Source organism: Setaria viridis, chromosome 7 (genome assembly GCF_005286985.2).
Source record: "Setaria viridis chromosome 7, Setaria_viridis_v4.0, whole genome shotgun sequence".
Classification (NCBI taxonomy): domain Eukaryota; kingdom Viridiplantae; phylum Streptophyta; class Magnoliopsida; order Poales; family Poaceae; genus Setaria; species Setaria viridis.
In genome coordinates this window covers 31,002,504-31,013,756 of record NC_048269.2, presented here as the reverse complement: position 1 = coordinate 31,013,756, position 11,253 = coordinate 31,002,504, and the positions used below count along the sequence as shown (strand labels likewise).

Here is an 11,253-nt window from a genome sequence, read left to right as displayed (position 1 = left end):
CCATCAAGAAATGTGAACTGGAATGAAGAAATATGCCAAACTGTACAAGATTTGCCGCTTGTTGCGGTTTGGAGCTTGAGCCCTTTTGGTTGGGCAATGGGTGTGAATACACCGCCTGCAGCTAAGATATGCAGCATAGCTTTCTCATGATAATCTGGCACCGGTTTATACTATGTCTGTCCGAAAATATAAGACGCACGCGCATTTTAAAAATTTAAATTTATAATCTCTGACTAATATATAACTAGTCTAACAATATGAATGGTTTGTGTTACAAAAGCCATAAATTTGGTGTTACAATAGAAATTTGCGGTCAAAGTGTGATCAACCATGCCAAGTCAAATCCCATATTATATTTTGGGACAGAGGAGTAACAATAGTAAGCATCGACATTTCATTCCAATCGATTGTAATAGTCTCCTCTTCTCTTTTTATACCAAGAGCTTGCAAAAATTTGCGGCCGGCCTGTTTCAGTGAACTTCTTCAATGAAAATTGAACATCCTGCAAACATCCATATTGACTTCATAAGCAAAGATAGACAATTCATTTATACTCCAACATTTTTTTTATCCGCTGATACCTAGAATGAGAGAGATAGATCCTGACCATGTAATCGGTGAACTTTATGTACGCAACCTCAGAGCTGCGAGGCGGTGAGTGGAAGAAGGCATGCGACACGAGGCTCTCCCTAAACATAAGGAACGTTGGATCCTCGTGTGAGAGAGAAATTTCCCCGAGCATCCTCTTCTCCTTGAGATCGTATAACCTAGCAGCATTGAACTTGCAGCTGTAGCGGTTTGCAATCAGGATGGCGCCGCCGCCGACCGAGTGAAGCCTGCAGGTCGAAAGTCGTGACAGCGGCACCTCCACAACCACAAGGCAGCGCAGCGTCCAGACCTCCGCATCGTAGTGCCGCAAGTCCCAAACGGCCAGCGACGTCAAACCCTGCATCACGGCCACGCTGAGCTCCCCGTCAAGCTCCAGCAGCGCCCTCGCCGTGTCGCCGGCTCGCTCCGGCGGCCGGGGCATGAGCTGGAACGTCTCGGAGGCTGTATCGAACGCCAGCATCTTGTTCTTGCCGGCGGCGGTGGCGGCCTCGGGGTGCGAGGCGAGCCAGTGGAGGATCCCGCGACGAGCCACGGGTGCGTCGTACTCCCAGCTCGGAGGACGAGGAGCTCGCCCGAGCCGGCGAGGAAGGGCGCCGCCGGCCGCGAGGATGTAGTAGTAGCGTTTCCTCCTGTACTCGACGTGGCAGAGGAGGCGGTACTCGCCGGAGGAGCCGTGCGAGTAGAAGCCGCACGCGATCGCGTGGAGACGGCGCGGCTCCTGACGCAGCGCCGGCAGGTTGGTCCACTGCCTGGTTGCGGGGTTGCAGACGACGAAGAGCCCCGGGCGTTGGGACAGCACGAGCAGCCCGTCGAGGGAGCAGACCACGTCGAAGCAGCGGTTGTTACGGCGGGTCCGCCCGTCCTCGTATAGCTGCCTCCGGTCGAAGAGGTGCGAGCGGCGGCTCTCCGCAGGCGACGTCGGGTCGTCGACGGAGAGGGACACGGCGCTCACTGCCCCGGCGCCGGATTGGGAGAGGATGATCATCTTGAGCGGGCGGCGGGCGGAGAGGCCGGCGAGGAAGGAGCCGTCGTTGGTGATGCGGCGCCACCTCCGGCAGACGGCGCGGCAGCAGAGCACGGACTTGTTGGGGAGAAGCACAAGGATCTCCATCAGGGCGTCGTCGCACAGGGCGTGGATGCCACGGCCTCCATCCGACGTCGCCGTCGACATCTCCGCCCTCTTCGATCCAAGAACTTGCTGCGCGTCGGCTCCTCCCGATCCGATCTGTTGGAAAGTAAAATTCGGTCATGGAGAAGATGGAAAGGGGGGAGAGCGAGGGGCCCGGTCAAATCAAACTCTTCATGTACAAACGCAGATTATTCCAGCCGCGTTTTTTCACGGGTAAAGAAGCGGAAAATAAGGAGAAAATCATGGAGGCGCAACGAATTTGTTCCCCTTTTTACCCTCGCTCTTCTCTCGTACAAAATACAAATTCTGCATGTACGTTATTGGGACGGCGGCTGATTGTACATGGATGCATTGTAAGACTTCGCAGGTCAACTGACATGGCAGCGACAAAGTGTAGTGACCATAGTTTCAGTTTTCATGCAACATAGTTGTGTATACTTGTGTTCTTTAAGGCATCTTTTCCATGATATGCCACCGCAGAACCTTGTATCAGTGACCATAGTTTCCACACTATCCCTGTCAGGTGCTATACCAACTGAACAATCGGCAGACATAATCAAAGTTTGGTTGCGTATGAATATCATATTTGTTGTTATGCTGATGATCACAAGCATCTTTATGTCTGTACCAGATCTTCAGCATTAGTTTGGTTTGAGTACTGTTTGTTGTACTGTTTTTTTTTGGGTCTTTACATGAGATTTGTTAACGTAGATGGATCTGAGATGAAACTGTACTACTGCTGGTTACTTCAGTCTGTCTCAATATAGGTTCAGATTCAGTCATGCATAATTGTGCAATGTCATGTTGTACATGAATGGGGCCAAACATAGAATGTACCAAAGCCTGTTCTGTTCTGTCCCACGGAGCTAGCCAAGAACAATGGCGTGTCCAACATGTGCTAGATAGGCATTCTGATCAGTGAATGGGAAATGACAGAAATGGACAATTTGAATCTTCAGAGAGACAGCATGAATGCGCAATAATATCATCAGCCAGTAACTGAATCATGCATGACTACTGTCATCTCTGGCGATGATTATCTTGGTCTCATGTCTCAGCTGATTTCTCGTCTGTCTTTTCACCTGGGATCCAAATTCTGTCTCGTCTGCCTGACGGGGGATGTCGAGAGGCAGAACTACGCGGGGTTTCGATTCGAATCTTACTGGGTTATATGCCAAGTTTTTTGGAGGTTGTTCAGGAGGCATGGAGTCAACCAGTGAACACGCAAGATGTCATTTTAATTACGCATGCATGTCAAGCTCATTCGAACAGCGAAGGCGCTGAAACTGTGGAAGAGACAGAATTTAGGTAACTTAGCATTGAGATACCGCCCAAGAGCAATGGACGCTCACGCCTGAGGAGCTAGAGTTTAGACGATACTTGAAAGCTAAATCAGTGGACCTCGCGCCAATCCAACGGACCCCAGCACTCTAGATTAACATGGATACGAAAAGGCGACGCTTGCACACGGTTGTTTATGATACATGCAAATAATAGGAAAAGGAAGTTACACATCCCTGCACTAACTACAACCCATGGAACGCCTTCATCAAAGATCGTAACAAAGGTACTTAGCAATTTTAGACCAATTAGTCTTATCAACAGTTTAGCAAAGATCATAACAAAGGTACTTGCCGACAGGTTAGCTCCAAAGCTTAATGAACTAGTTTCCAGATGTCAGAATGCTTTCATCAAAAAGTGATGTATTCATGACAACTTCATCTATGTACAAGGTGTAATCAAAGCCTTGCACAAATCAAAACGACCGGCATTGTTTATAAAGCTCGACATCTCCAAGGCATTTGACTTGATCAGTTGGGTGTTCCTCATTGAAACTCTACATGCTCTTGGTTTTGGTCAAAAATGGAGAGACTGGATCACAGCCTTATTAGCCACATCATCCTCAAAAGTATCACTCAATGGAGTGCCTGGGAAAAAAAATTTAAGCATGCGAGAGGCCTTCGATAGGGTGACCCACTATCACCCATGTTGTTCATCCTAGCCATAGACCCACTCCACAAATTAATCGAGATGGCCGCTAGTAACAACATCATAAACCCCATCGTCCCTTGAGCGGCAAAAATGAGATGCTTTCTATATGCCGATGATGCGGCAATCTTCGCGAATCCGGATCGAACAGAGCTGTACCATATCAGCCACCTGCTACATACGTTTGGCGAATGCTCCGGCCTCAAGATTAACATGAATAAGATAGAAATATTCCCCATTTGTTGCAGCGAGGATATCATCTCAGAAGCTTTAATAGACTTCCTAGGGAAAATTTCTTCATTCCCTGGTAAATATCTGGGATTACCTCTCCGCACCCGCAAACTCAGGAGGGTGGATGTTCAACTGCTCATCGATAAGATAGGAGGCAGACTGCCTGGATGGAAAGGGAAGTTGTTGTCCTCAGCCGGAAGAGAGACACTAGTAAAGAGTGTGCTGACTTCTTAACCAATTTACCACCTCACAATCTTCCCAGCGCAAAAGTGGCTGATCAAACAAATAGACTGACTTAGACGAGGATTTTTATGGAAAGGAGACGAACCGGAAAAGTTCAATGGAGGATACTGTTTGGTCAACTGGCCAACAGTGTGTTTGCCAAAAGATTTAGGAGGGTTGGGAATTCTCGACCTAGAGCAACTCGCTAGAGCTCTAAGAATTCGGTGGTGCTAGTTTCAATGGAAACATTCGGACAGAGCTTGGGTAGGATTGGATATTCCTCGTGACAAACACGACAAAAACCTTTTCTATGCCTCAACTGTTGTAGTGGTGGGTAACGGAAAAAAAGCTAACTTTTGGCACTCGTTTTGGGTGAACGGGGTGTCACCAAGAAATTTTGTGCCACTCTTATTCCAACGATCTAGACGAAAACAATTCTCAGTGCACCGAGCATTACATGACAACTACTGGATTGATCAAGTTTGCCAGCTCACAACTCAGGAGGAAATCTGGGAGTACGTGCACCTATGGTATGAAATTCAATTGCTACACATGGACAACAACACTGAGGATGAGATCTCTTGGAGGTGGACAGCGGATGAGGAATACAGACGAAAAGTGCGTACCGTATCCAATTTCAAGGCCAAACAAAAAAAAAAAGCTGAACATCACGCTAATATGGAAAGCCAAGACGGAACCGAAATGCTGAATTTTTGCATGGATCCTCCTACACAGAAAGATTCCAAGGGCCAATAATTTGGAAAAACGTGGATGGCCTCACGACCCACATTGCAAATTATGCAACACAGAGCCTGAGACACCTACTCATATCTGTAAGGACTGCCCATGCACCGTAGCAGTGTGGGTTCGACTGAGAGGATGGTTTAACTTGCAACACCTCCCCCCAGCAGTGCAACACGATCGCTCCATAGTTGGTGGAAGAAATGCAGAGCCCAGATTGACAGAGACGTGAATTCTCCATTTGATGGTGTAAGTGTCAGTTTAAATCTCCATGTCAAAATCCTGATACCTCCCACCCTCAATCTTGTTGAGTTGTTGAGACAGTATAAATTTTGCCGAGGAACTGAAGAAGAGAGAACTAACATGGCGGCAACCTGCTTCGACTGAGTACTATAATATAAGCCTGTGGACCAGCAGGGAGCGGTGCATGAACAAGCCACTAGTTCTGTTTTAGTGCTTCACCTACCCTCCTGTTAATCGGTAATCAACATTCAACATGGCATGATCTCCAAGCCTTCCGCACTTTGTCCCTTTTGTTTTCACTATCATGCACCACCGTTCTTTCAATTCAGCATTATAGTTGTTGTGTACATGAACAGCACGAAGATTTAGAAGAGGACAGCAGCTGCCAATTTTCAGGATAATCCACAATGCAATAGGGTTACCCTGCACCTGCAGGACACTGCCCAGCAGCATCTAATTCTAAATCTGCTGCGTCATAATTGTTAGTTAGGTGGAGGACAATGGTTTATAACTGTCTGACCAACAATTCATCCTGACTCCTCCCAGGCTTTTTTGTCTCTAAAGCTTGCACCCGTGCTGCTGACTAGCTGTGAGATCACTCCTGGAAAAGGGGAAATGAAAAATGCAGAGGGTTCCTTGCTTACTACAAAGAGAACAGGAAGAGAGAGAAGCTCACAAAGTAGATGAACACACAACAGAGAGGATAGCATTGGGACTAGCAAGAATCGCTCCTTCGAATAGAATGCTTAGTATCCACAAAGTCTATGATTGGTATAGGTAGTAGCTGAAGATCGGGACATGCGCATGAGCAAATTAACTATTTTCCAAGCACCTAATAATTTAATTAACAAAAGGACTATTGCTTTCTAAATTACGTTGAGATATGTATATAATGTATTCATATTATCCAAGTGCCATGACTTCGGATTCTAAGTTACACTCAGATACATTTATATTTGTATTTTTATTATCCTAGTACCATGATCTTGGAGTTATTTGGTTGGATAGGATCACTGTAAAAAAAATTTCAGGCTTTCCAGAAGAAGGATAGGCAAAATGATGAATTTATTTTTACCAAATCCAGTCTATTTACTTGCCAATAGTCACTTGTGACACCATCCTGGTTTCTTCTTGTTCCATATTTTTGTTTGGTCTATCACCATCATCAAAATGCATGTCGTTAGACATTGTGTTGTATGACTTCTGCTTAATCAATTTTGGTATCAAACTGCATGCTGCTAACATATACTTTTCTATTACTTTAATCAACATGAGACATTATTAAGAGTATGAATAGTATAGGTATAGATAGATAGTCTATGTGGCACAGCCACCAATCACAAGATAGATGTCACCTTCTCTCTTTTGTTTAATGTACTTCTTCAGTGAACAAGAAAATTTGTACATATACAAACATACACGGCCAGTCCCGCCCGAGTGTGTTATCTTGTCACGGCTTCAGGAAAGAGAGCCACAAACCACATTGATGTCCCGTTTAAGATCAGAGACACCTGGAGGTCTGGCCCGAGTGGTTTATCCTCGCAGCCTTGCTAGTATACCATGACAGCACGAGGGCTGTTCAAACTCGCTCATTGTCGTGGAAGGCATAGCAAGGCGCAGGCGACTTGTGGTTGTGTTGCTACTCAGGTTACTTCAATATAATGTGGCTAGCTCCACAGTTTAGCCTTCTCTTGCCTCCCACTGTTGGAATTCATTATGAAGTTTCTACTTCGATTGCTCTGCTGAACTGGAGTACTAGGCATAATTCTAATCCTAATGATTCTCATGCCTAGATAACCTTAGTTAGCATCCACATTGTGCCATTGCTGATCGATACAATGCACAGCAGGGATCCTCTTCCTTTTTTCATGGTTCCTTATGCTGGAAGTGGATTGTCTTCTAGGTGGTTTTGCATCTTAGGCTTGCAATATATAGAAGGTCAGAGCCCATTCTATAGTAGGAAGATGTAATCAAAACATTTACTGCATCCTAGACAAAATTAATGCCTTAATGTGTGTGGAGTACGACTATTAAGGTTCCTGGTTAGTATGTGCTAGGTCATTTTCAATCAGATGACAGGCTATAGCATGTCATATGCCCTAGAAATCAAATTTAAACACATCAAGAATCAAGAGCCAATAAAAGAACAGATATGCGCATTATGGTACTGTAAAAGAAGAATGCATCATAAAGCACAGGTTTACTCAAACCGTGACATTTCACTACCTTGTCACCAGAAATGAATGAATTAGACCAATGCGATTTGGGTTTTCAAAGCTACCACCAAAGGCCAATAATGATATATGCTTCCAACAAAAGCTATCCAGCAACATAATCAGGTAGCTCTTGTTACGCGAAACGCTCTAGAAGCAACTGAAAAGAGCAATGATGTGCAAAACCTCCTCCTCCCACTTCTCACTAAACTCACGGAGCAGATAAAGCATCACCAAAAATGGTTTCGAATCCCAATACCTACCATTCCAATTCTTATCTTGTTAGAGTACCATCTTTCATGCGTGTGTTGTAGTTACTATCTGAATGTTTTAAATGGAAAAGAATATGTAGACCATGAAGTGGCAAAGCTACTCTTCTACATATAGGATTCATTGTAGTGAGGATACCAAGTGAAATTTCTATGAACCCATTTGGGCTCATTGTTCTGTACTCCATGTGTAGCTGCTTAATTGTTGCCCAGAGCCCCAGACTTCCTCCGGGGACTGGGACACCAGATCGTCAAGAGCTGACAAGTCATGTGGTGCCTCTGTATTCTGCAGTGCCAATCAGACAAGTGTGGACCTCGAATACTGCCTGGTTCTTCTCCTCTGTTTCAGTCAGATACTAGGCTACTAGCTAGTCATCCAATCATCAAATGTTTTTAACTTGACAATGAAGCTGTGATGTTCTCTCCTTTGAGCCAGCAAATTCAAGACCTGCTTTGACTCACCATGCAACTTTGGATGGTGAGTCAAAGCAGGAGCATAGTCCTAGATTTGTGATCCTGATGCCATACATTCCCATCACACAAATAGTGCATATGTAGGTACCAGCCTTTCCCACGCTGTGTCACTCAAGGTTAATTAAATGGGCACATAGACAGTTTTAGCGACTACAAACTCAGCGTTGCTACTGAGATAAAACCTATAGGTTTAACTTTGTCTATACCTGACGCTAGTGTTGCTCTTTGTTTTAACATGCTGAGAGGAGTATTTGCCACTTTATAGGCACTAGATGCGGAACAGAAGATTGGGAATGTTAAACAGAGTCAAGATGAGTGATGGCTCGCACCAAACATCTGTTGTATAATACAGGAGTAGTTGCAGAATGCACTATCTCATTCAAGTGTGTATTGTGATGAACTGTTGTTATTCCGTCCAGAAATACCCAATATATGTTACCCTCGATCAAGTTTTCCACGAGAACCTGTAAGCATATTGAACCATCTTTAAATGTAGAGTAGAACTAACAAATAAAGTTCAGTGAACAATCTATACCACCCTTCCATTTGATCACGTACTGAGAGTATCTGAACACCTAACGTTTGCCGATGGCACAAGATACTGAATTACTGATAGCTTCTTTACAAGATACTGAATTAATGTTCGTAGTTCCAATCAAAACCAAACAGAGACAATTTTACAGTGCGGGAAGCGGCAGAACAGGTTCAGTAACGGAAAAAAGTTGCTGTGCGACCTGCTGAGGCAGTTATGGTATTCTAACTGACAGAATATGACTTGGAACCAATACACGAATGGCTTTACTCCGCAGTCGTGGATTCCCAACTGAATGGTGCATGTATCAATTTAAATCTCCATGTTGAAATCCTGTTACCTCCCACCCCCATCACGCCTCCGTGTGAGTTGAAACTGTAGATTGCTGAGGTAGAGAACTAACACGGCTGCTGCCTGCTTGGACTGAATACAAACTGAGAACTAGGGACCAGCAGGGAGTGGTGTATGGACAGGTCATTTTATAAGCCTGTGGTTGTACTTCAGTCTCATATGTTTGACTCCCACTGATGAAAAATACCGTCTCCCGGTTTACTGCTGCACCTACCCTTCGGTTAATCGATAACATGGCATGATTTAAAAGTCCTCTGCACGGTAGCTCTGTTCCTTCAAAGTTATTTCACCATCATAAAAGGTGTTTTCTCTGTGAAATCTGTGTACAACCACCTTTTTTGTCCAGTAGTAGGTATGTCAACAAGAAACTTTGGAAGGCTAAAATATTGATATACAGGAACACAAGAATATTTAAAGACTTTAAGAGTTTGCATACACACTCGATCATCATGCTCTATCCAACTAATATCCTTTATTTTCCAATTCATAGACAATAGAACATCAAATATTTAATAATTAATGTGCCACACAGATAAAAAAATTTAATTCACCAACATTAAGTATATGAAAAACATTTCTGCGCAGTTTTCTTTGTTGGATTTGGCTGACTTCTATTGCTTCCATTTCAGTGAAACAGGAAACACAGAGTAGATAGCAACCTGACTTGCTTACTGCAACTACAATACAGAGGGTGACATTTAATTTATTGGCCAGTGTACAACAGAGTTTTGCCATTCGGCTTATCGATCTATGACAAAAATTTCTTGCATATACAAAACATAATCTGCCATGCAAGTAGAGCCCTTTTTTTGTTCTTTAATTGCTTTAGGACAATAGTAGTATTTTTTGCGGAGTGTACTGGCTTACAACAGTGTCAAAAAATTAACATCCTAATTCCTTCCAGGCCTACAACTAATCTGTGACCTCAGAACGTCACTCCTAGCTAGGTCCTAGCTAGAAAGGGGAAATACAGGAAATACAGAGGATGCTTAGATGACTACTGAATCAAAAAAGTGAAAGAAATGGGTGTTTACTACCATTAGCAGTCCTAGAGCAGGCAGGGAGTCAGATGCAAGTATATGTTCGTTAAGACAAGAATCATGCTAGGCAGGACTAGAGTTCTTGCTGCGCATCTTGGCTGAAACGTGCAAGTCTGACAGGGCCATCGTGTCCGAGCTGCACCGTATCCCACTGCATGAGCAGAGTCATCGAGCCTGAGCTGCGAGTGTACCGATCTGCACACACGGTGATATTAGCAAGGGAAAAAGGTCAGGTAGTACTCGTCACTTCGTCGGTAGCTAAAGAAGATCAGTCGACGGGCTACTGCATATCGATCAGATCAGAATCAGATGTATGAGCTGCACAAGGATCGGAGCACGTAGTAGAAACGAGCCCAAGCATGATCGATTGATGCGATGCAATAAACAAACTTAGCAGAATTGAGTGCACTGGACGAATTGAAAATGATGGCACATGCTTATGCAGTTATGCTAATGGGAGAGAAGGGGAACGTGCTCACCTAGAGACGTGAAGGTAGGCAGATCCTGAAAGGACGCCGCTGTCGGGGATCACCTAAAAAACTAAACAATTTCGAGCACCGTTCGTAGGCAAAAATATCCTAACCTCGCAACAAGAAACAAAATTCGGTTAATCTCGCTAGTTCTGGATCAGCAAACAAAACTCGGCTAACCTTACATATTCTTTGCTACTTTGGGATTTCGAAGCTAACAACTATGGCTGATAAAGGGAGATTCATTATTTTTAGAACTTACAAATGCTATCACATTCCATCTGCTGGTGTTGAATTCTTTTGAGACCAACAGTCACGTCAAGATTTGCCGGTGCTAGCCAAAGGCTCAGAACTCAGATGGTTGCATGTTCAAATGCCAGATCCTGGTTTACTGCTTGTGGGGAGAATTCATGTCGCTAGCATGTCTTCTCATCCAATTCAACTGTTGTCTGGACAAGTCACAAAAACTGCAGTATCATCCAGAATAGGAGCACAGCCCTGGCAACTTTTGCTACATGTTGAAATCCCGGTACCTCCTAACCCCCATCAGTAGCCAATAGTAGTATAAGCGGAAGTAGAGAGAAATAACTTATGTTGGCAACAACCTCTATGGACTGAAACATAGAATTGAAGGGTGTGAGCCGTGGAGTGGTGCAAGAACAAGCAGTATATATATAGGCCATGGTTTTAAGATTGTACCTCACTGACTCTAGAAGAGAACGTGTCTCTATGACCGACAG

At 44.4% G+C, this 11,253-nt stretch overlaps 1 protein-coding gene across 1 annotated transcript; it reads right to left on the bottom strand.

Moving 5' to 3' along the window:
• Nucleotides 1-281: 281 nt before the first annotated feature.
• On the bottom strand, nucleotides 282-1,994 carry LOC117865786 (F-box protein At5g49610). The gene has a single exon (XM_072295084.1). The coding sequence runs from the start codon at nucleotides 1,778-1,780 to the stop codon at nucleotides 545-547; it is 1,236 nt and encodes a 411-aa protein (XP_072151185.1). The 5' UTR covers nucleotides 1,781-1,994; the 3' UTR covers nucleotides 282-544.
• Nucleotides 1,995-11,253: the final 9,259 nt, after the last annotated feature.

What these genes read in the sequence shown, in the direction of transcription:
- LOC117865786 (XM_072295084.1), bottom strand. Translation starts at nt 1,780, where the DNA reads ATGTCGACGGCGACGTCGGATGGAGGCCGTGGCATCCACGCCCTGTGC.